The 26,133-nt window shown below is 39.6% G+C and overlaps 2 protein-coding genes across 11 annotated transcripts in view; one reads left to right on the forward strand and one right to left on the reverse strand.

Moving 5' to 3' along the window:
- Window positions 1–14,901, forward strand: part of NEMP2 (nuclear envelope integral membrane protein 2) — a 42,622-nt gene extending 27,721 nt beyond the window's left edge. The window contains exons 9-12 of one of the 8 annotated variants that reach the window (XM_067741193.1): window positions 9,447–9,577; window positions 9,931–10,144; window positions 11,006–11,088; window positions 14,677–14,901. In XM_067741193.1, coding sequence (XP_067597294.1) covers window positions 9,447–9,489 — 43 coding nt within the window. In that variant the 3' untranslated portion in view covers window positions 9,490–9,577; window positions 9,931–10,144; window positions 11,006–11,088; window positions 14,677–14,901. Of the gene's footprint in view, window positions 1–283; window positions 9,578–9,930; window positions 10,145–11,005; window positions 11,089–14,676 lie in introns of all 8 variants that reach the window. The other 7 variants (XM_067741189.1, XM_067741187.1, XM_067741186.1 and 4 more) reach the window with 7 other exon arrangements.
- Window positions 10,548–26,133, reverse strand: part of MFSD6 (major facilitator superfamily domain containing 6) — a 73,415-nt gene continuing 57,829 nt past the window's right edge. For 2 of the 3 annotated variants that reach the window (XM_067741172.1, XM_067741173.1), the window contains exons 4-7: window positions 17,049–17,210; window positions 16,024–16,122; window positions 14,516–14,796; window positions 10,548–12,677 (exon numbers count right to left, since the gene is read on the reverse strand). In XM_067741172.1, coding sequence (XP_067597273.1) covers window positions 12,474–12,677; window positions 14,516–14,796; window positions 16,024–16,122; window positions 17,049–17,210 — 746 coding nt within the window. In that variant the 3' untranslated portion in view covers window positions 10,548–12,473. Of the gene's footprint in view, window positions 12,678–12,826; window positions 12,852–14,515; window positions 14,797–16,023; window positions 16,123–17,048; window positions 17,211–26,133 lie in introns of all 3 variants that reach the window. The other variant, XM_067741174.1, reaches the window with a different exon arrangement.

A 26,133-nucleotide genomic window follows, 5' to 3' on the forward strand; every position in this document is an offset into this window, starting at 1 on the left:
TAGTATGTTTAATAAGAAAGAGAGAAAGAAGGAATTAGAAAGCAGGAGTGGGTATATTTGGCAGCGTTCGGTGCTCCTAAGTCTGCCTACTTCTCGATCCTTTCCCTGAACGTCTAGAGAAGGATCACATAAGCCATTCCTGTTTTTACACCCACTGTGCAAATGCCATCTTCTATTGATGCAAAGTCAAATTTAATTAAAGGGGATAAGTAGCCAGGGAACATGTTATCTTCCCAATAAACCTCTCTGTGATAACATTAACTTTATTTAAAACAAATACTAGGTTTGCAGACTTTGTTCTTGGAGGAAGCCACTTGTCGCCTGAAGAAATTAGGCTGCATGAAGAACAATATGGCCTTGCGGGTGCCTTCTTGGAAGAGCAGCTCTTTAACCTGAGGACTCCTGACAGTCTGCCTGTACACTGACTTCATTCTGGACAAGGAAGTGGGGAAGGGCAGGGATCCTATTAAAGGTGGGCAGAACTGTACCGGGGAACAGTGGCAAAAGCATTCACTATGGAGAAAAATCAAATCACGCTGGAAAGGAAAACTAAACTGTATTGAAGATAACTGATCCTTCTTGGACAGTTCTGTGTATTGTACTGCAGGTGGCCACCAAGATTCTGTGACAGTCATTACCACTGTCCTTGAATGAAGACTCTCATTAGGAACAAAGGGATCATGTTGATCTTCAAGGGGCCAGTTAATTTGAATAGGTGCCTTGTCAACCGCAGGGCATTAAATCCTCTTAATCCCCAGAACCTGTGTCAAAAGACTCTGCATTGCTCTTCCTGCGTGTTATCAATGTAAGTGCTGGAAGAGACCTGAGATACACTGGACCAGTATTTTCCAAAGTGTAGTCCACAGGATGCTAATAAGTGTTAGTAGGTAAAGGAATCCTGAGGTCAACTAAGATGGATGCATGATTAAACGTACTGCAGGACTTCTCAGAGCCTTTAATAATGCTAATGCACACTGTGAACTTCCTAAAGAGGAGAAATTGTGTGCAGCATTCTCCGGCTTAATTTGACAACAGAACCCTTTTTCATGAGATTAATATTTCTTGGAACACATGTTTGGAAAATGCTGATGGTGGAGGAATGGAGGTTTCAGAAGGTTAAATAACTTGTCCAAGACCACAGGGCTTTTTAGAGGCAGCCCTGGGACTAAAACTCCATCCCTGCTGTTTCCAATGACTCAGGTAGAAGAAGAGACCTTTAGAAATGAGGCACCATCTCGCCACAGCCTTGGGTCTCACAGTATTGGTGTGAGGGGCCATCTCACCATAGCCTTGGGTCTCACAATATTCATGACTTATCTTTTATTTTTTAATAATAGCCAACTAACTGTTTGATAACTGTGATAAAGAGAAACATTTCCTATGGTTATATTTTAAAGTTTTGATAAGACTTTTATAGACATATATAAAGATTAGAATTTAGAATTACTTTTTACATTTTTTTGTATGTTGAAATTGAAGGCATTTAACCTCAAGTCGACTGGCCTATTTTATTTTATTTTATTTTTACTCCCTAAATTCAGGTCTCAATAGTGTTCACACCTGCATTTCTACAACAATTCTGGTTTGGTCTTTTTTTTTGGCTGCATTGGGTCTTTCATTGCTACACGTGGGCTTTCTCTAGTTGCGGCGAGCAAGGGCTACTCTTCGTTGCAGTGCATGGGCTTCTCATTGCAGTGGCTTCTCTTGTTGCAGAGCACGGGATCTAGGCTCGTGGGCTTCAGTAGTTGTGGCATGCAGGCTCAGTAGTTGTGGCTCGCGGGTTCTAGAGCACAGGCTCAGTAGTTGTGGCGCACGGGCTTAGTTGCTCCGCGGCATGTGGGATCTTCCCGGATCAGGGCTCAAACTTGTGTCCCCTACATTGGCAGGCGGATTCTTAACCACTGCACCACCAGGGAAGCCCCTCGACTGGCCTATTTTAAAAAATTGTTTAGTTATACGTGTTTATAACAATTTCCTACAAAACAGATTTGTGATCTTTCTTATAGAGAACAAATCATTTTTCTTCTTGTGCTTCATGATTTTAGACTCCAGAGTGAAATGAGGGACTAACCATGAGCTTTGACCCTGAGGAAAAGAGGCCAAAACATAGGTCTGGGAAAAGATCTGAACATGGCAAAACAATCCAAGGGTTAAGATGTTGCTAACTTCTCTTTAAGAATCAAACGCAGGCTCTTTTGCTGTGGTGGGGCCATAAAGAGTAGCAGCATAAAGAATGAGGAATCTCCCTTTTCTAGAAGGGTTATGGAGGAGGGACACACAGATCATTTGGGCACTGCTTTCCGGAACCAAATTTAGTATAGCGTTTTTCTAAATTGTTCAATAAGAGTGTGGCTGCCTGTTTGGAATTCTTTAGATTGATTTCCAAATGATATTTCCACTTTGAAGCAGTGTGTCAGTGTTTTACGGGTCTCTATTTTTGCCAGACACCTTTTAATATCAAGAGCTTTGCTATTTTTGTAAATACACTAAATTTAATCTGTGCTTTCACATAGACTTTGATATAAAAAATCAAAGTATCTTCCATTCAGATTTATGAAGATGATGACTTTTATAAGTGTAAACAGTTGTAATAGCGTTTTTGTTACAGTTTAATCTGATTTTTATTGTTTTGTAATTCTAATTATTGGTGCTATATTATAAATGTATCAGATGTGTTTGTGGTTGTGCTCACCAAGAGACGGTGTGTGTCCTACATAATGTGTGTGTGCATAACGTGTGCAGTCTGCTGGAGTTCCCAGGGGACATCCCAGCCAAGACAGCCACTGGGCCTCACCTGCGCCAGGGTGAACAGGTGCCGACAGTAGAAGAAAGCAGCTCCTGGTGAGCCAACAAGCTAGGTGTAGCTGTTTTTATTGTGATCTTTATTGCAATAAAAATAGCTAAAGGAAGAGAAAAAGAGCAACAAGAGGCTTTGGGGATATTGTTTTTCATTTTTACTTTTAGAGGAAACCATGGATTTGTCAGTTTCTATTATGTGAGTACTGTGAGAAGCTAGATAATTAAAAGCACTGCTTGTGATATATTGGGTGTATTTCTGTTGTGCTTATTTGAATTGGGGTTTGTTATAGTGCTGATCATAGGTCTAGTCCCCATCAAGCAGTATGTTTGTCAGCTCCTCTAAGAGATCTTTTTTCTCTCCTTCCCTTCTTCCCTTCTCCTGTCTGTCTACCGTCTGTCTCTCTCTCCCCACCACCCTACTCCCTCTCTCCTCTTTTTCTTCATTTATTTAAAGGCCTTTAAACAATTTAAATGACCATTCAGTAAAATGGTTATGCCCTTCACAGGTTGTTGACAGTTGGTTCTGTGCCTCATGCCACCCTAGGTGTGCAGTTGTGGAGCACAACAGAACTTTTGTTGTGTTAGTGTGCCCACAAGGTGCCTCACAGAAGCTCACTGTTGTTAGCAAGTTGGACTCTTTGACCCCAAAACATATGAGTGAGATGTAGTGTAGGTCGCCATGCTTAAACAGTCATATTCAATGTTATTTTTTAAAGGTTTTTAAATTATATTTATTATTTTTGGCCACGTCGGGTCTTACTTGTGGCACGCGGGATCTTTCGTTGCAGCGCGCCAGCTTCTCTCTAGTTGTGGCGCACATGCTCAGTAGTTGTGGCATGCAGGCTTAGTTGCCCCGTATCGTGGGATCTTAGTTCCGCGACCAGGGATCGAACCCACGTCCCCTGCGTTGGAAGGCAGATTCTTAACCAGTGGACCACCAGGGAAGTCCCTATTTTTTGAAGGTTTTAAAACACATTTTACATATCACAAAAAATGTTTTGTCAATTAGTTGTATAGTTTGCCAATAATACTTAGAGCTGAATTACAGGGGAGTGTCCATCTGACATTTAGGACAATACTTGAATTTATGACTTTTTAAATCTAGAAATTTATGAGATTTTAGATATTAAGAGATTTGGAATAGCTGACATCGAAACATGTGGAAGAATTAAGACCTCCAGAATGATGTCAAGAAAAGAAAAAGGATCTTATATTATTCTGTATGTGATTATTCCCCAGAGTTAGAGAAGTACAATATTTAAATCACCTTTTTCTTTTGTCTGACTGAAAGAAGGGTCCTATGCATAGATAACATAATAGATGTGGAATTCTGAAGATCCCCCACAGTGAGACAGGTATTTTTATCTGACCTGGGAGCCAGCTGTTTTCTGTATATTTTGGATATTAACCCCTTGTTGGTCGCATCATTTGCAAATATTTTCTCCCATTCCATTTTTTTTTCCCCCATAGGTTGTCTTTTCATTTTGTTGATGGTTTCTTTGCTGTGCAAAACCTTTTAAGTTTGATCAGGTCCTGTTAGTTTACTTTTATTTTTTTTGCCTTGGGAGACTGATCCAAGAAAATATTACTATGATTTATGACAAAGAGTGTTTCACCTGTGTTCTTGGAGTTTTATGGTTTCACGTCTTACATTTAGGTGTTTTAGCTATTTTGAGTTTATTTTTGTATATGGTGTGTGGCAGTGTTCTAATATAATTGTTTTGCATGTGGCTGTCCAGCTTTCCCAGCACTATTTGTTAGAGAGACTGTCTTTTCTCCACTGTATATTCTTGCCTCCTTTGTCACAGATTAATTGACCATAGGTGTGTGGGTTTATTTCTGGGTTCTTTACTCTGTTCTGTTGATCTACATGTTTGTTTTTGTGCCAATACCATGCTGTTTTGATTACTGTAGCTTTGTAGTGTAGTCTGAAGTCTGGGAGGGTTACACCTCCAGCATTGTTCTTAGTTCTCAGGATTGCTTTGGCAATTTGGGGTCTTTTGTGGTTCCATATAAATTTTTGGATTATTCTAGTTCTGTGGAAAATGTCCTGGTGTTTTGATAGGGATTGCATTAAGTCAGTAGATTGCTTTGGGTAGTATGGCCATTTTAATAATAATGATTCTTCCAATCTAAAAGCAGGGGATATCTTTCCATTTCTTTGAATCTTCATTTTCCTTCATCAGTATTTTAAAGTTTTCAGCATATAGGTCTTTCACCTCCTTGGTTAAGTTTATTCCTAGATATTTTATTCTTTTTGATGTGATTTTAAATGGGATTGTTTTCTCACTTTCTTTTTCTGATATTATTAGTGTATAGAAATATTTTGCATTTTGTGTATATTAATCTTGTATCCTGCAACCTTGCTGAATTCATTTATTAGTTTTAATAGTTTTGGGGTGGAGACTCTAGGGTTCCCTGTATAGAATATCATGTCATGGGCAAATGTTACAGTTTCACCTCTTCTCTTCTAATTTGGATACCTTTTATTTTTCTTGTCTGATTGCTGTATCTGGGACTTCCAATACTATGAGAGTACACATCCTTGTCTTGTTCCTGAATTTAGTAGGAAGCTTTCAGCTTTTCACCATTGGGTATTGTGTTGGCTGTGGGTTTGTAGTAAATGGCCTTTATTATGTTGAGATATGTTCCCTTCTCTATCCACTTTGATGAGAGTTTTGGTTTTTGGGGTTTTTTTTCCCCCTCAGCAACAGAAGATCCTTTACTGAATCCTGAGTGTGAAAATCTATCATTTAGTTCTTTCTCCCTTCTCCCCGTGAGATTCAATAATCCCTTGATTTGCATGGAACATTGGTGTGTCTGCTTGTTCTTGCTGTTGTGTCCATTGTGTTGTTCTGATGAGAGTTTTATCATGAATGGATGTTGAATTTTGTCAAATGCTTTTTGTGCATGTATTGAGATGATCATGTGGTTTTTGTCTTTCCTTTGTTAATGTGGTGTATCACGTTGATTGATTTGTGTGTGTTGAACCATCCTTGTGACCCAGGAATAAATTCAACTTGATCATGCTATATGATCCTTTTAATGCACTGTTGGATTCAGTTTGCTAATATTCTTTTTTTTTTTAACATCTTTATTGGAGTATAATTGCTTTATAATGGTATGTTAGTTTCTGCTTTATAACAAAGTGAATCAGTTATACATATACATATTTCCCCATATCTCTTCCCTCTTGCATCTCCCTATCCCACCCCTCTATGTGGTCACAAAGAACTGAGCTGATCTCCCTGTGCTATGCGGCTGCTTCCCACTAGCTATCTGTTTTACGTTTGGTAGTGTATATGTGTCCATGCCACTCTCTCACTTTGTCACAGCTTACCCTTCCCCCTCCCCGTATCCTCAAGTTCATTCTCTAGTAGGTCTGCATCTTTATTCCTGTCTTGCCCCTAGGTTCTTCATGACCAATTTTTTTTTCTTTTTTTTAGATTCCATATATACGTGTTAGCATATGGTATTTGTTTTTCTCTTTCTGACTTACTTCACTCTGTATGACAGTCTCTAGGTCCATCCACCTCATTACAAATAACTCAGTTTCGTTCCTTTCTATGGCTGAGTAATATTCCTCTGTATATATGTACCACATCTTCTTTATCCATTCATCTGTCGATGGACACTTAGGTTGCTTCCATGTCCTGGCTCTTGTAAATAGAGCTGCAATGAACATTTTGGTACATGACTCTTTTTGAATTATGGTTTTCTCAGGGTATTTGCCCAGTAGTGGGATTGCTGGATCATATGGTAATTCTATTTTTAGTTTTTTAAGGAACCTCCATACTACTCTCCATAGTGGCTGTATCAATTTACATTCCCACCAATGGTGCAAGAGGGTTCCCTTTTCTCCATACCCTCTCTGACATTTATTGTTTGTAGATTTTTTGATGATGGCCATTCTGACCGGTGTGAGATGATACCTCATTGTAGTTTTGAGTTGCATTTCTTTAATGATTAATGATGTTGAGCATTCTTTCATGTGTTTGTTGGCAATCTGTGCATCTTCTTTGGAGAAATGTCTATTTAGGTCTTCTGTGCAGTTTTGGATTGGGTTGTTTGTTTTTTTGATATTGAGCTGCATGAACTGCTTGTAAATTTTGGAGATTAATCCTTTGTCAGTTGCTTCGTTTGCAAATATTTTCTCCCATTCTGAGGGTTGTCTTTTGGTCTTGTTTATGGTTTCCTTTGCTGTGCCAAAGCTTTGAAGTTTCATTAGGTCCCATTTGTTTATTTTTGTTTTTATTTCCATTTCTCTAGGAGGTGGGTCAAAAAGGATCTTGCTGTGATTTATATCATAGAGTGTTCTACCTATGTTTTCCTCTAAGAGTTTGATAGTGTCTGGCCTTACATTTAGGTCTTTAATCCATTTTGAGTTTATTTTTGTGTATGGTGTTAGGGAGTGTTCTAATTTCATTCTTTTCCATGTAGCTGTCCAGTTTTCCCAGCACCACTTATTGAAGAGGCTGTCTTTTCTTCACTGTATATTCTTGCCTCCTTTATCAAAGATAAGGTGACCGACCATATGTGTGTGGGTTTATCTCTGGGCTTTCCATCCTGTTCCACTGAAGTTTGCTAATATTCTGCTGAGGATTTTTGCATCTGTATTCATCAGAGATATTGGCTTCTGATTTTCTTTTTTTGTAGTGTCTTTGTCTGGTTTTGGTGTCAGGGTAATGGTGGCCTTGTAGAATGAATTTGGGAGTGTTCCTTTCTCTTCAATTTTTTTGGAATAGTTTGAGAAGGATAGGTATAAATTCTTCTTTATATGCTTGGTAGAATTCCCCAGTGAAGCCGTCTGGTCCTGGACTTTTATTTGCAGGGAGTTTTTATCATTACAGATTCTATTTCACTTCTAGTGATTGGTCTGTTCAAATTGTTTGTTTCTTTGTGACTCAGTCTTGGCAGGCTGAATATTTCTAGAAATTTGTCCATTTCTTCTGGGTTGTCCAATTTGTTGCCATATAACATTACTTGTCATTTTTCCCCCTTCTCTTCAACTTATGTTTTGATTAATTTTGTCCCTTAACTAATTCATATTTCCAACCACTTAATGTTTACAATGCACGTTGGAACTGAATGTCTTACTAGACAGCTTATTAGGTATAGGTCAACGTTTAACATAGCACTGTAGTTTGGGAGCATGCAATATGGTTATAGATTAATGTTAACAAAGTACTAAGAGCTAGGGCCTGGATGGGAAATAAGACAACACTCCCCTTGCCATGGGCTATTTGTCACACAAAAATAATGGCAACATTTATCAAGTGTTTACTGTGTGTCAGGTATGTCATTTAACCATCAAAAGAACCTGTAAGGCAGATACTGTAATCATCTTAATTTTACAGAGGAGGGCCGTGAGACCCAGAGAGGTTACTTAATGTGAGTTCTCACTGGCAGAACTAAGACTCAAATCCAGACAGTGGGGCTCCAGAGCCGGCAATCCTAACCCCAGCACTGTAAGGTCCTTGGGTTGCCATCTAAAAACTGGGACCTCCCTGGAGCCACAGTGGCACGTGGTCCTGTATTAGCCATCCGAAGCAGATGGGAGTTGAGTGAGAGTAAGGTGTTCACCTGGACTGGCTCATTTCTTCCCCATTCTGGACATCACCAAGTTTCCAGTTACTCTCTTATTTTAAACCACAGTTTGTCCTCTCATAAGGTAAATTACTTAGTGATTTGAGAACCCACTCCCCCTTTCTCTCACCCCTTTATTCTGTTCCCATCCAGGCACTGACCTTTCTCCCATCTGCCTGATGGTTTGGAATTTTTGAGCCAGGAATTCTTAGAGCTTTGCTGAAATGACACAGGAGTGGTTTGGGGCTTCAGAAGTAGCTTTGTCTTGTCCCACTGCACCCAAGGAGAGAAAAATTTCTGAAGGGAAAATCATCTTTTATTTGCCTACAGTCAGCTCTGTCACAGCATGCCCTCATCTTCGCAGAATAACGTTAATTTTAGGGTCCAGTCTTTCACAATGAAGATGAGAAAACTAAGACCCAGAGATCTCCCAAAGGTAATTTTCTTCCTCTGTTCCTGCATTGTCTAGTATGGTAGCCACGAGCCACAGATGGCTGTTTAAATTTAACATGAGAGACTTCCCTGTTGGTGCAGTGGTTAAGAATCCACCTGCCAATGCAGGGGACACGGGTTCAAGCCCTTGTCCAGGAAGATCCCACATGCTGCAGAGCAACTAAGCCCGTGCACCAGAACTACTGAGCCTGTGCTCTAGAGCCCGCGAACCACAACTACTGAGCCCACGAGCCACAACTACTGAGCCAGCATGCCTAAAGCCCATGCTCTGCAACAAGAGAAGCCACCGCAACAAGAAGCCCGTGTACTGCAACGAAAAGTAGTCCCCACTCACAACTAGAGAAAGCCAGTGCACAGCAACGAAGACCCAATGCAGCCAAAAATTAATTAGTTAAAAAAATAAATAACAGAAGTCTAACTCCTCAGATGCACTAGCCACACTGTAAGCACTTAATAGCCACCTGTGGCTAACGGCTACCACACCTGACAGTGCTGCTTTACGAAGCTGTTGCCTCAGGTTACTGAGCGGTGGGTGTGTCTGCTGGCCCTTCCCAGCTCCCCTGGCACTGGTCTTCAGAGTCCCTGCAACCTCCAAGTTTTCTCTGCAGGGTTGCCAGACCTTCCGAGTTATCTCCAGAGTGGCACTCATGATTCACAGAGCAGCAGGAGTTTGAAGGCACTGGATTTCTATGTATCTGGGAATAGCTAGCGATCCTAAATGGAACTGCAACTACACAGGGTGAGTATCAGGCACACAAGGTAAGGGTTCAGAATGGCCGGGGCTGCTTTCAGGCTTGTTCTACCACAACAGAAGCAGAGGGTGGCCTCCCCGCCTCCTGGGGTTGGAGAAGGTCCTGGGTGGACCTGCACTTGGGCATCAGGCGGGTCTGAGTTTGAATTCTGGGACTGTGACCTTGTTCCCGTAACGTAAGCCGAGTTCAGCTCCAAAATCCTCATATTTAAAGAGGGGGTAGTGATATGTATTACAGTGTGTTGTTGTTAGGACAAAACGATGATGTCATCAGCACACACCAAGCACCCAGTAACAGTGGGTGTGGCTCCCTGTTTCCTGGAATCATTGCTTATCTCCAGATTGGCTGCAAGGAATACCACTTAAATAATGGTCTCAGCACCACCAGTAGCCTCCACGCCCAGCAGTCCTGGAGGAACGGCAAATCAGAGGGGAGCACTTAGCCGACTGTCTGCTTCCTGTGGCCCGTGACAAGACTAATAATAAGCCAGTAAGGCAGCGATATTCTTCCTGTGAATTCCTTAGGCTTTTCATGAGGTTTATTGGCTGGTGGAGGTATGTGTGTTATTGTCATCTATTATTCTACTTAAGGCCTTGAGTAATAGTTTAATAATCAGTAACTAACCTCTTTGGATCCACGTGAGCTCAGCGCTTTGCGTAATTCACTTTTTCTACAATTATGGGGAAAAGCATATGAAACAAGTCATTAGGTCGTGATTACCAACCTGGGCTTTGTGACCTCCCTGGGTATTTCCAGGGGATCTCAAAAGGGATTAGAAAATTCTCAAATCAAAATTTAATTTGAATTCACTTTTTTTTTTTTTAAATGGCACTTTGAGGACAGGAGGAAGTCACAAAGTCCACAAACCCATGAAGGTGTCTGCTCTCAAAGGCTGGAAATTACTGCACTGTTTAATCACCTCTCACAGTAAACGTCTCATAACAAAGGCCTGTAGAGTTTGATCTCATTCATTACAGAGTGAAGGACTTTTATTTGGTCACATCGTTATCATTTAAGAAATACTTAAAAATGGTATTTATTTTTATTTCAACATGTCAACTGTGCATTTCCAAAACAGCAGGCTTTTCAGAGGAATAAATCAGAACTGTAAACACAAGACACAGTAGAAGTTTTTTGACTTCCTACAGTCAGTTTCACAAATCCACATACTGTACATTCATAGGTGAGGTTCAGCCTGTCACCCATTTCTTTATTTCTATAATTACATAAGCATAATAAATACATCTGATTTTTAAAGGTCACTTAAAATGAGTCATGATAATTTACAGTACAGTACATTTCAGTTCAAGTGCAAAAATAACTATTTGCTTAATTCTATTTCTTCCCGTTATTTTGTTTTTAAGCTGTGTTCTGTGGTGAAGCTAGATATCCGAGTGTAGACTTTCTTCTTCCAGATGCAGTTGTGGGCAGAAGTACTGTATCATGGAGAAGTCCTCACTTTATAATTGGTCCTGCCTAATCAGAGTCAGAGAGTAAGGTGAGTTGCTCATTTTTAACTCTGTTCTTTTCTTTCCTCTCTCCTGTACTCATCCACAGTATCATACACACTATATAATTGACCTTCCTTCAGCTAAAGCAATGTTCCCTTGTCCACAGCCCTCCCCCAAGGCTTCCTATAACCTCAGCTTTCATTTTTAGCAGCAAGCTTTATGCATGAGTCACCCGGCCATTGTCGACTGTAGCTGTAATATTTACAGTAGCATGCCTGTATCTGAACTGTCCAGTGTCTGACTATGTCTTCGTGGGAAAGAATATACTGAGAATTTTTTCTTTAGTCATTGGAAAGTGTACTTACTTCTTATTTCTGTCTTTTTCATTCCTGGTTTCCTATTCACCACCTTTTCCCCTCACCAAAAACAAAACAAAACTGAACCAGTATGTAATTTTTAAAAATTGTATCCCTTCCCTAGGCACTTAAATCTTATACTGTTATTTGTAAGTAGTACTGCTTAATTAAAGAAACCCTTAGGAATTCAGTGATTTTGTGTGTTTGTTTTAGTCCATCAGCTAATTAGAGCCCACATCACTATAAAGTTGTAAATAGTGATAGAGGCTATTTACAGTATCAATATATTTAGTAAACCCTTGTCTATCAAGCCACAGGATACTAAGTTGGTTGGTTGATTTCAAATATTCCCTCCTCTGGTCTTAAAGCCCATTTAAAACAAAAGGCATTTTAAAGCTCAGCTTAGCTTGCAGTAGTCAGTAACAGCTTTTGCCACTCAAAGAATTGACTATTTTCATTTTACACCATACCCATATAAAAATATATTTGCTAGAGATATGCCAAGTTTCTGATGAAACTTCTTCCTTTTTTTTAAACAAGAGCATAGATGCCACTAACTTTTATCTGGTTACTTTTAAAATATGTCTTAAAATTTTTTTAATTGTTCTCTTTAAGAGAAACAAAATTATAGATGTATTCTGTTTCTTCCCAGTTTGCATTAAGAACCAAATAATTAGGATAAATAATCAGAAGAGGGAAATTATATCAGCATTCACCTTGAAACACTTTCTTTCCCTCCACTCATTTAGTGTAACTGCTGGTTTCGACTCTTACTGCCCTGGCAGAGAAGTCCTGTAGTCCTTAACCTACCAATCCAAGAACTGAAAGTCCTCACTGAAATCCATTTTCCCTCTGTGACTCCAGTGGGACTACGGAAGTTGACCTATTTCTGCCAATATGTACTGTAGCTTCTACGTGTGTGAGCGTGTGTGTGTGTGTGTGTGTGTGTGTGTGTATTTCTGCGTTGATGAATTCAGGTGTTCAGCAGCATATGTGGTGCTGTGCTCCTCAAGGTGCTCCCTCTGTGCTGGCAGAGGAGCCCAGTTCCATGCAGGGTGTGAGATGAGCAGGACCCCTCAGTGTCCCCCAGAGGCAGGCTGAGCCTGCTGGTCCTCAGTCTCCTCCCTGCGCGGGTCTACACTGGGGTGAGTGGGGCTGCTCTGCGTCTGAGATGCTGCTGCTTGAGGGGACGGCTGGCTTCTTGATGGGTCAGAGGGAGCCTCACGTGGTCCAGGCCGGGCTCCACCAGTTGGAGAAGTTTCCCGATCCTCACTGGTCCCCTGGAAGGAAAAAATAGGAGGTGCCCCATGGTCAATGCTAGCAAACTTTTTATATGCTTTCAAGTAAGATATACGAAACATGGGGAGATCATCCTGAAGTAACCACTTCAGGAAACAAGTAACAGAGGAATAAGGATAGAATGTCTTACCTTTCATCTCCTTTCCTACGTGCAACTGTCCAAGCCGCATGAAAAACACAGACACTATAAGCAGACGTATCTTGTGGATAAAGGAACGTTACTACCAACATGCCTGTTACTCCTAGGAGAACAATTTACATCAGCACATATTTACTGGGCCCCCACCAGTCACTGGGCAAGCGGCATGGAACGGGAACTCAGTCCACTTGCTAAGACCAGAGAATTCAAGGCTGGAAAGCACCTTGTCCCACAGGAAGTGAGGAAGGCATCCTCAGCCTCAGAGACACGGCCAGGAAAAGAAGGTCCTGAAATTGAGTCCTGATGTATAGTTGGGATTTTAAAGTACACACTAAAAGTTGGTTTGTAAAAATCAGGAAACATTTCTTTTTTTATGGATTTTCCTCTGAATTAGTACCCATCACTTCAAAGAGCTGAGCACCAAAAAAGAAAAACAAAAGTTTTATTTCTGTAGTTCTAAACTGTAAAAGAAAAAATATTAGTATAATGACTTCTTCATAAGAGTAGCTAAGCCATACTAGCCAGTTTTTATTAATCTTAATATATCATAAAAAATGTTAATGATACTCAAGCCTAATAGGCTTCTGTGAAAACAAGGGTGAGTATCCAAAGTAATGCAAACACTGCCATTCAGGCAGAACTCATCTTTCCTCTGCATCACCTCCTTGCTTCACATCCTTCCTATGCTCCTCCTACCCTGATACCTTCCTTGACTTGTGAGCAGAGGGTTTGTGTGAGTTTATTATCTCGATAAACCAATAGGATCATACATGGACTAGAATGCATATGGTTATCAGCAAAGAATCAGATTTGGTTTAAATTAGAGAAATATTACAGGTCAGTTTACAAAACTGTGATAAATTTAATTGAGGTAGTTCAAATTAAGGAAATTACTCAAACTACTCTTAAAGTCTTTCCCCTTTATTTTTTTCCTCCTGTGTCCTCTGAAGCTACTCTAGATACAGAGCTGACATGATTCATCAAGTGAAAGGGAGTGATGAATAAAAACACAGGGGAAGTAGACTCATTACTTTGGCTAAACTGTTCACAGAAGTTACGCTTAAACATTTTCCAAAAGTATTATATAGCTTCAGTTACAATTACCTACAGTGTTTTTATCCATGCGATTCGACGCTACTCAGGAGAGACCACGCCTCTAGGGACAAGAAAAACCACACTTTTTATCTTTCAGGTGAGCCCGCTAGCAAAACCACATTTCCACGGAGTTAGGTGTCCTGTCAGACCCATTTAGTGGCTCAGAGTGTTACTTAATTTATCAGATATTTATTGAGGTCCTATTATGTAGAATGTCCCCATTAGAATTTTTAAATTACAGAGATTAATATATAATTCACCAAGGCAAGAACCATATATCCATACTGTAACTAATGTCCACCAAAACAGACATTTCAAAGAAATATAAAATCAGAATGGATTTATTTTCTTTCTTTCAAGAGGTACTGTCTTCTCTGTGAGGCCTTCCTGAACCGCATAAGGCAGAATTTTCCCTCTATGGAACCTTGTATACACCTCTATAATACACTTGTCACAAAGCACTGAAATTATTTGTCTGCATGTCTATTTCCCCCACCAGACCTCCCATAAATCTTGTTGAATGAATAACTGAATAACTGAAACAACTGAGCCTGCTTAAGGCAAGGCAGCAGAGGAACTTTTTACCTGTAAAGGCTGTATCTCAGAAGCACGGTTGTCTCTTGTTAGCTGCATCATCTCTTTGATTTGGTAGAGTGCGTAAACAAAGGTCACCCAGGGAGAGGAGCTGACACCCCAGGCTGGCTTGTTCACATCCTCCTGTTCTTCCTGGTGCTTGGTTTTCTTAGGTGGAAGTCTGGGCTCAACGCGTGGCAGAACATCTTCTGTCTGTTGCTGGACCAAGTCGATGGTTGCTATGGGAACAGGACTAGAAGGAACAGGAATCCTTTCTGCCAGCATCGTCTTGTCTGGAGAGAAAGCCATGTTTAAATCGTTTCTCAGAGTTTTTACATATTTAAACAGATGTATGTATGTATGTATAAATAAATAATAAAAACTGAACAAATGGACAACCTCGATAAGCCCGTTCTAGTATGCTTGGGAATGTTGATAAGTTGCCGTGTAACAAGGGCGGCTTCTCTACTTGGCACAAGTACTGAGCAAATGAATGTGATGTTTACCTTCCAGGGTCTCCTTACAGGGCTTAACAGACATTAACTTATATTTATTTATGAAATGTATTGGTTCAGTTAACGTATATAACATCTGTGGGGCATAGGTTATAGTGAATGTTGCCTTAGGCCCACTTACAGGATTGAGATTTTTAAAGATAAGCATCAAAATAGGAAAAATCACACAGTAGCTGCCTTTATTGGCCTTTTACTGAAGGCATGGACTAAGCTGCATAAGAGAGATGATCTAGTTAGGATTATAAAAGAACAAGAATAAGGAAAGTCAGTACTGGTCTTTCCTTCTGAGTAACTTGTTGGAATTAAAATCTGTCTCTGGGGTTTCTGTAACAAGTTAGTTTTTCTCTTAACAGAAGCACTTCGGGTACTTGAGGCAAATGCTCCTCAAAGGACAGGACACCATAGAAGATGAGCCCTGTTCCAGGACCCAAGAGCTGAGAAAGAATATTTGTTTTAATGGTTGGCCTTCTTCATTGAAAAAACAAAAGTTGATTCCCCCCAAAAGTTGAAAGCTTGTTCTCATCAACACATTATATTGGATATAACCTTCTTTCTGTATGATACATTTAAGAAGGCCACGCCTAATTAAGGGAAAACTTCAAATTTAAGGTTTAGACATTTTTATCAAATGAAGGTAAAAGCACAGAGATTAATCCCACTTCCTATCCCTAATAGTAAAATTACTGTGTAATCCTATACATATCTGATTTAAATTTTAAATCTCTTTAGAATACCAGAGAAATTTAAAACCAATACTTTCCCCAGTACCTTGTACCGTAAAACAAAACAAAAGCAAGCTGCCTAAAACAACCAGTATTCTTTTCAACATAGCAAGTGGCTTCTCTCCAGCAATGGTGCACGAGTTCACTGATACACCCCCGAGAAAATCTAGCCATGCAGGTCTGTGGTACACTCTGTTTCCACCTCTGGGTTTCTGAGGGGTATGTGTAGAATTCCCCACGGCTTCAACCTTTAGAACCGTTAAAGAACAATGAACATGCTTACCTTCTTCCTCATCTGGCACCGCCAGCCACTGGATCAGGGCAAAGAACAGGAGGATCACCAGGCAGGCCATGCCAATTCCTCGGAATGTTGCAGCAGCCCCTGTGGAAACAAACAGTACTCTGTAGAGTGATTCCCGGAAAGACAGGTAGCCCTTATCCAAAACTGTCAATGTTCTAAAGTTCAGGGCAAAGGCAGCAGAGCAAAGAATGGCAAATGGCCATTAGCTTCATATAGTAGGAAAAGCACAGGTCTGGGCAGGTGTCAAGAGATCCAAGTGCTGGTGTTGGATATCTGTCATTGATCAAATTTTAAAACTGCATTTATAAAATAAAGGACTGTCTCCGAGTGCCATTTTAAAATTCAGTGGTGCTCTCTTCATAAAGACAATTTACCTAACTATATATTAAACAACCTTATTAATCTGTAATTAGAACAGCCGAGCTCAAGTAGTGCTATATATTCAGACATCTCTGAGCCCACCTTCTAGGGACCTGAATACTCAAGATTCCTGGAGCAGAATAATGCCATCTCCACCTCAGCCCCGCCCTTGTATTTCCAATAAGGGAGATCTGGCAGGGCAGACAGACTGTGTTGTCACAGATGCAGTGACGTTACCAAAGCCAGCATATAGTTAGATTTTTTTGGTTCAAAATCTCCTGATGGAACAACAGTGATGAACTCTCTTTCCTCTAGCATTATTATCAGCAGGTTTAGGGTACTTTACTTCAAACCAAAAGCACATGTGATTATTCATTTGTTTGGCTCCTTTGAGCTATCTGTGTAGCATCGCATTAAGCTGTCAGAGAAGCGTGCACGGTTACAAGCTGGCTCTAATCATCTTAACTACTGAAGCATACTGCTCTGCAATTTTGACTACCATGAAAGCTAGAAAGAGAATATATGAACAATGGAGTTTAGCTTCTGGCAATCTTCAGTAATAATTTGAGTGTTTATTGAGGGGTTGCTAAAAAAATTTGTTAAGTTTTCATCAAAGAAGAAAGAGAAAAAGAGAAAACCATTCTTACCAAAATAATTGACTAACACGCCTCCGATCATGGCTCCACAACCTCTCCCCAAACCCAGATGAAGGCCCTGCAGGATGCCCTGAGCAGATGTCCTCAGCTCTGGGGGAACCGCAGCGCTGAGATAAGAAATGCAGGCTGCCCAGATGGCCGCGTGTGTCACTCCTGGAGAGGAAGAAGAGCGGGCAGGGTGACCAATCAGCACTCCTTACATTACTCTTTTTTGGAACATGAGTTATTTACTTAACTATATATATATATATGTGTGTGTGTGTGTGTGTGTGTGTGTGTGTGTGTATATATACACACATATATATATATACACACACACATATACATACCTAATAAAGATAAATATTTTGTGGTAAAATATACGTAACAATATTTATCGTTCAAACATTTTTAAGTGTATGGTTCAGTGGCTTTAAGTACATTCACAGTGTTGGGCAACCATCACTACCGTCCATCTCCAGAATTTTTTTATCATCCCAAACTGAAATTCAGCACCCGTTAAACAATACTACCTCCAGGCCCTGAGAAACACCACTTACCTTCTGTCTCTGTGAATATGACTATGACTGCTCTGGGTACCTCATATAAGTGGAATCATACAGTGTTTGTCCTTTGGTGTCTGGCTTATTTCACTTAGCACAATGTCTTCAGCGTTCATCCATGTTGTAGCATGTGCCAGAATTTCCTTTTTAGGGCTAAAGGATATGTAGCCTTGTAACTTTTTTATCCATTCATCTGTTAATGGACATTTGGGCGGTTTCCCCCTTTTGGCTATTGTGAATGCTGCTGCTGTGAACGCTGATGTGCAAGTATCTCAGTCCCCGCTGTCAGTTCTTTTGGGTCTATACCTAAAAGTGGAATTACTAGGTCATATGGTAATAATATATTTAATACTGTGAGGGGCTGTTTTCCACAGTAGCTGCACCATTTTACATTACTACTAGAAATGCACAAGAGTTCCAATTTTTCCACATCTCACCAGGTGTTATATTCTGTGTTTTTTTATAATAGCAATCCTAACGGGTATGAAGTGGTATCTCATTGTGCTTTTGATTTGCATTCCCTAATGGCTAGTGATATTGATCATCTTTTTATGTGTTTTTTGGCCATTTGTAAATCTTTAGAGAAAGTGTTTTGTCCATTTTCAAATTGGGTTGTTTGGGTTTTTTGCTGTTGAGTTGTCAGAGTTCCTTATATATTTTGGATATTGACCTCTTACTGGGTACCAGACGTATAGATCAACGGAACAGAATAGACCCCAGAAATAAACCCATGCATGTACAGTCAATCAATCTGCAACAAAGGAGGCAAGAATATACAGTGGAGAGAAGACAGTCTCTTCAACAAGTGGTGTTGGGAAAGCTGGACAGCTACGTGTAAATCAGTGAAACCAGAACACTGCCTCATGCCATATACAAAAAATAAACTCAAAATGGTTTAAAGACCTAAATGTAAGACATGACACCATAAAGTTCCTATAAGAGAATATAGGCAAAACATTCTCAGACATAAATCGTAGCAATAGTTTCTTAGATCAGTCTCCCAAGGCAAAAGAAATAAAGCAAAAATAAACAAATGGGACTTGATCAAACTTAAAAGGTTTTGCACAGCAAAGGAAACCATCAACAAAATGAAAAGACAATCTAAGAAATGGGAGAAAATATTTGTAAATGATGCAGCCAACAAGGAGTTAATATCCAAAATATATAAACAGCTCATACAACTCAATATCATAAAAACAAGCCAATCAAAATACAGGCAGAAGACCTAAATAGAAATTTCTCCAAAGAAGACATACAGATGGCCAACATGCACATGAAAAGATGCTCATCACTGCTAATTATCAGAGAAATGCAAATCAAAACCACAATGAAGTATCACCTCACATGGGTCAGAATGGCCATCGTTAAAAAGTCTGGAGAGGGTGTGGAGTAAAAGGAACCCTCCTACACTGTTGGTGGGAATGTAAATTGGTACAAACACTATGGAAAACAGTATGGCGTTTCCTATAAAAGCTAAAAATAGAGGTACCAATCCCACTCCTGGGTATATATCTGGAAAAAATTCTAATTTGAAAAGGTACGTGCACCCCAATGTTCATAGCAGCACTATTTACAATAGCCAAGACACGAAAGCAACCCAAATGCCCATCAACAGATGACTGGCTTAAGAAGATGTGGTATATATATATATATATATATATACACACACACATACATACACACACATACAGTGGAATAATAGTCATAAAAAAGAATGAAATATTACCATTTGCAGCAACATGTATGGACCTAGAAATATACTTAGTGAAGTAAATCAGACAAAGACAAATACTATACGGTATCGCTTATATGTGGAATCTAAAAAATTATACAAATGAATCTATATACAAACCAGAAACAGACTCACATAGAAAACAAACATGGTTACCAAAAGCGAGAGGGAGGGCAGGAGGGGTGACAAATTAGGAGTATGGGATTAACAGATACTAACTACTATACATAAGGAGATAAGCAACAAGGATTTACTTATAGCATAGGAAATTATATTCCATATCTTATAACAATTTATAATGGAATATAATCTGAAAAAAATATAACTGAATCACTTTGCTGTAATCTGAAACTAACACAGTATTGTAAATGAACTATACTTCACTTTTAAAAGATTATTTCCAATTTTTTCCATTATAATTAGCACTATGATTAACATTTTTGGAGATACAGCTTTTTTTTTTTTTTTTTTTTTGGTACGCGGACCTCTCACTGTTGTGGCCTCTCCCGTTGCGGAGCACAGGCTCCGGACGCGCAGGCTCAGTGGCCATGGCACACGGGCCTAGCCGTTCAGCGGCATGTGGGATCTTCCCGGACCGGGGCACGAACCCGTGTCCCCTGCATCGGCAGGCGGACTCTCAACCACTGTGTCACCAGGGAAGCCCTGGAGATACAGCTTTTTACATATCTTATTTACATTGGCTATAATTCTACAAGTGGGGTTAATGATTCAAAGAATATAAATTGTTTTTGCCTTTTAATATACAGCTCCAGTTTGTTTTCCAAGAGTGTAGGGACTATTTACAATGCCTCATTACCAGTTTAATTATATCTTCACCATTTGTTGGCAGGGAGGGGAGGGTAAAGATAACAGGTGAAAGAAAATTTGATTATTTTAATGTACAGCAACTGTGCATTGTATGAATTTAAATCTTTACTAGAGCACGGCTTTAAGTGTAATAGGAAGAGGGACTTCCTTGGTGGTCCAGTGGTAAAGAATCCACCTTCCAATGCAGGGGACGTGGGTTCGATCCCTGGTCGGGGAACTAAGATCCCACATGCCGCGGGGCAGCTGAGCCCATGCGCCACAACTATTGAACTCGCACGCCCCAATGAGAGAGCCCACGTGCCACAAACTACAGAGCCCACATGCCCTGGAGCCCGCGTGCCACAACTAGAGAGAGAAAACCTGCACGCCACAGCTAGAGAGAAACCCGAGCAGACTGCATGCCATAACGAAAAAGATCCCACATGCCTCAACAAAGATCCCGTATGCCACAACTCAGACCCAATGCAGCCAAAAAACTAATAAGGAAAATAAATGTAATAGGAAGATATTGTCACAACAGGTTTTACAGATAGCTGGGAAGGATTAAGAGATCATCTGGTTCTGCCTAGATTAAGTCTTGGACTTGCTTCCTGAAAAATAATCTCATTTGGAGATAATATCAACAGAAACTCAACCTATGTTTTAGAAAATTAAACTGGAAGATTAATATTCATTTAAGATTTAATCTGACAGTCTGCTTCTGCCCAAAATAAAACAACAGGGACTGGATTTACTTCCTTCTTGAAACAACAAACAACTGGACAAAATATATGAAACAATAGTTCCCAAGACACTGGACATCACCAACAAGGACAGTGATCTCAGAGAGATGGGAAACAATGAGGCGCTCCAGCTTACTGCCTGGTCAGAGTTTGAAAGCTGCAGGGCACAGAGGGGGAACTAGTGAGTTGAAGAGATGGAGCCGACAGTCTAGGGAGACCAAGGCAGCTGGAGCTCCAGGTCAGAGTACCAGAGAGCAGAGAGTTTCACAGCAACTCCAGAGATCTGCCGATGGTTTCCCTCAAGTATTCAGCAGAGTACTGATTAGCAAGAGCGTGTGTAGAAACTACCCAAAGCCAGGGAAAGAACCGCCCCAAAAGCATTACAGAAAGCATTCCTCAGAACCTACACAGGGCTGGGAATAATACCTGTTTCCACCAGCCACACTGGAAAAACATGATTCCTGGGATTGGTAGAGTACTCAAAAGGGTCTTGTGTTAGTCTTATGAAAGGGTTAGCCCTAGTTTAAACACTGCTCTGGTACCATCTAAGTAATGTTTAAAAGTAAGATGCAAAAGGATCACAGTAGTTCCAAGTAATCTAGTTGTGTCCCAGAACAAATCTCAAGAATATCTGTAGGAATACAAAAATATCCAGCACCTAACAAGGTAAGATTCACAATGTCGGACATATAATCAAATTACCAGGATGATTTTACTTAAGTAGATCCGTAATAGAATAAACACTATTTTCACTGGGTACATTAGATTATATGCCCTATAGTAAACTGAGAAATAGCAAAATAATTTTTCTTATATGTTTCAGTAATAATTTCAAGTAGGCTGTTTTTTAACTAGAAAGATGGAAGAGGCAGTATGCACACTTAATTAATTTCCACAGAATTCAAATGAAGTGTTTGCTTTATCTGACTAAACAATTGCAGTACCTTAGATAATGCCAGCCTTCTCAGAATTGAATAATGCCTGGATAGAGTCTTAACTGTAAATGTTGACACAGTAATACACAATTAAAATATTATATGTTTTAAACAGTAGATTATTAAAGATGCAGCTAACTCCATTTCTTTTCAGATATGCATAGATTTTCATTAACACTAAGGAAAAACTCAAAAATATTATGAGAAATAAAATGAAATTTATTCAACATTAATTAGATTCAATAGTAACATCCAGCATAGATTTTGGAAATTATTTCTTAAAGATGAATCATCAAAGACCTGAAACCACATCAGATGGTTGTCAATTAACTTTAATGGTGATGCCAAGTCTATTGTTATGTCTATGTTTGACCAATCAATTACAGGATTTACAAGTAGACAAAGATGGGTCTATGTATTTATGTGACCAAAACAGTAACAAATATATTTTTGCTATAATTCTAGATCAAATATAATTCTAGCAGTTATTCTCTTAAATGTGAAGGCTTGGACACACACAAAATCTTCCAATAATAGGGTTTCTTTTTTTTTTCTTAATTTTAAGGGTTTTCTAAACCTTTGAGTCTTCTAAGATAATTAAAGCATTTTCCAGCAGGATGACTTAAATTAGGATACTTTTAAACTATTGTTAAAATTTGTTGGCTGGTATTATGTGGCAGTTATAAAAGATTCTCTGTAGTTAGAATTCCAGAGTTTCCTCATTGTTTTTTTGGGACTGATTAGATCATTGGAACACTCTTTAAAGCAACTCAGGGCATTAACTGAAGGGAAAAATAGTAAAGCATTTAGTAAAAAATTTTTTCTCTGGTACTAAAAGCAGAAGAATGAAAGCCATTTGGCTTGTATGTTCCAACATTTTCCAGGGTAGATGTAGAATTAAAATTGGTTTCTCTGAACTACCTTTATTTCAAAATATCATGTAAACAGAAGACTCCATATTACTTCCTAGAAAAGAACCAGCAAATGTAAATCCACAAGAGGGGACTGGGTTGATAACAATACCTTGTATACAAATGACAATTGTGGAGTTTTGGTTCTTGTTCTTAAACTTGAATATGCAACCCTAGTAATCATACTAATAATCTGAAACGCTTGCCAATATTTTTACTACACTTGTGTTCTTGTCCTCTACAATAAAGCAATCTAGAAATCTAAAAAAATAAATTCCACCATTTTCCGTATTTGTAAAATGGTATTTTAGGTATAAAACAACTTTCCTTTAAAATTTAGAGGGTAAAAGATATCATAAGCAGAAAAAAGAAAATGTTTCTACTTCTTTCCCTTTTATTAGAGAACTGTGAGAAAGGAGTAGATGATTATTCTCTACATGATGAAATAAATAAGCAAATGTATGGTGTCACTGGTAAATGTGTTTACCCTAGAGCTATACCTTTTTAAACCTTTTAGTATGAGCTAACTAAGTTGGTGGATCAAACAGTAAGAATAAAAGGATGTTACCTCCGTGACTGACAGTAGTAACAAAGGCACATGAATTGACTCTCCTTGCAATGTTATTAACTCTTCCTTGGCTACTTGTTACAAAACTACTGATAATTTTGAGTGGCAATTCAACACCAACTCACATAACAGGTGCTTAATAAATATGTTTGAGTGGCAATTCAACACCATATGTTAACTGACAACAAATAACACTCGAAGACCACATAGGTCATGGAAACTTAGCTTCTCAGTCCTTTCTTACCTTTACTGTGGTCCCTTGGGATTACCTTCAAGGCTAACAGAAACTCAGAGATATTTCCATACCACCTACTGCCAAGACCTTAACTGTTTGTGCATACACTACATTTGAATAACCTAGAACCATTAGAAATAATTATGATTAACATTTAATTTCTCTCATTAATAACGTTATTACAGCAGCTTACTCTACCAGGAGCTGTGCTACGTATTTTACAAAGATTATCTCCTTTATTCTTCCTAGTAATAGGTACCATTTTTTTCTTCATTTTCCAAAAAGGCACAGAAGAGATTCAAGTGCCTTGTTCAAAGTGACACAGACAACAGGGTAGTGGAACAGGATTTGAACCCAAGGTGTCTAAGCTCGGAACTTCAGTGCTTAAGTACTATACTATACATCCTCATAACCACTGTTAAAAGTATTCTATAATAAATGTAATCATCTAATTTGAGAGGTTTTCTTGATAATATCAAACATGCCCAATAATCTATCAATTTTTTAAAAATGTACATTCTTACTACCTTCTTCCCCTCCCTCCTAAAAGAGTTCACATCACACATAATATCAAGTTTTTTATATGCCCCAAATAACTCTTTACCTTATAATATTCAACATTCTTACCTGATCCTGCAACACGAATTTCAAGATTGTTCAGTCTTGGCCCACAAGAATGCTCTATTGCAATACATGGCATGTATTGATATGAACAAGAAAAAATCCTTTCTTCCCAAGAAGACAGCTGCTTTTTGTACAGTGCTGCTTGGCTTGGGGGAATCACATCATAATGGCATGGGAGGGGTGAGAACTGATGCGGTATCGGGGAACTAGTATTGTTTTGTTTTTCTTGCTCTGCCACTGACTTGTGCTTACTGAACACAACACACATATCCCTTTAGCAGGGGCACACCAAAGCAGTTGTGACAAACCTTTTCCACTGATGGACCAAAGCATACATTTCAGTTAGCTCGGTGTACCTCTCAAATGCTGAGATTAAAAAAAGTTTCTGAAAGATCAACCTGGTAAAAACCAGTTAAGAGACTACTCTTCAAACAACAACGCAAGAAAACAAAAACCAAAGCAAAGCAAAAACAAACCCTCCACTGGGCAGGCGATAAAAGGAGGCAGTATTGGTTAAGGTAATGCTCCTGTTGTAAGAGAGAAACCTCAGAATCTTAGTGGTTTCACCCATTAGATGTTTTCTTTTCTTGCCCACATAAAGTCCAATGGTCAAGGCACAGGAAGAGTAGCAGCTCTGCTTCACATAGTCATTCAGGGACCCAGGCTGCAGAGACTCTGTCTTCTTCCTCACATGGTTACCCTGGGCACCGATATCCAACAAAGGACGGAAGAGAGGATGGCACATGGAAAATTTTATGGGCTGGGTTTAGAAGTGACACGTCATTCCTGCTTACATTCCACTGGGCGAATCAGTCATATGCTCATACCTAACTGCAAGGAAGGCTAGGAAGTGGAGTCCAGTGTGTGTCCATGAAGAAAAGGAAATAGCCGGTGAACAACAAGCCAGTATCTCTGCCAAAGTCAGGGCCACCAACAGCAAGGGACCTTCCAGAAAGAGCAGAGGACCCCACAAAGAGCAGTGGACCTAGCAGAAGCTTCATGAACCTTCTTGTGTCGCATGAAAGAGACTTTATATATGACACGCAACAATCAGCACTTCCACGCCCACCCATGTGCAGCACTGCAAGAATCTCATGCATTCATTCACTCAACAGTCCTTACTGAGCACCCAGACCACGTGCCGGAGCCCCTGCTCTGCACTGAGACTGTGACGATATACAGAACACGTGTTTAACCACCACAGAGCTTATAGTCTGGCGGGTGGAAGGGGGCAGGATTTACCTGAAGGAGGAGCAGACTGAGCTCCTTGAGGAGCTCATACCAGGACCTGGCACTGGGCTTGACACGTAACAGCAGCTGAGCAAAAGAGAGCTGAAACGAAACTGAGCAGGCAGTGGCCTGCGGGCTGGGATATAAGGAAGAAAGCACTTGTGGATAAAAGGTACCCTGGGTAACAATGGAGAAAACTTCCAACTCCCACGTATGAGTAAAAACGGAAAGAAGAAATGAAGTTTCTATAAGCTTCACTTTGCAAGTTTAAAAAAAGAAAGACATGTAAGTTGCTTTAAAAAAAAAAAGTCTATAACTAATACAACAATGTTTTGGGGGCCTTTGTGAATTTTACATGCTGGCGTTATACCCTTGGCATACCTTCAAACAGGTCTTAGGAGACTGCCACCCCAAACTGCCTGTGTTTAAGGTCAAGACTTAACAACACTATATACTATATGCCCAATGTCTCCTCATAGCAAGCCACACGTGAGAACTGCTTTTACAGCAAAGCCAGTAAAAATTTCACTTCCCCAAAGATAACTTTAAAAACACTGTACACTGACTAGTCATTTATGGCCGGGCTCTCATGCATAATTGCAATGTAACCTCTTAGGGTAGAATCTTCTAAGTTACATTTCCCCTGGTCCTGATTTTTATTATAACTTTTTATTTTACTTTTATTGCATGTTATTTAACATTTATTGAAGGCTAACTATGTGCCAGGTAACATGCTATATACTTTGCAT

This window comes from Pseudorca crassidens, chromosome 6, assembly GCF_039906515.1.
Source record: "Pseudorca crassidens isolate mPseCra1 chromosome 6, mPseCra1.hap1, whole genome shotgun sequence".
Taxonomy (NCBI): Eukaryota; Metazoa; Chordata; class Mammalia; order Artiodactyla; family Delphinidae; genus Pseudorca; species Pseudorca crassidens.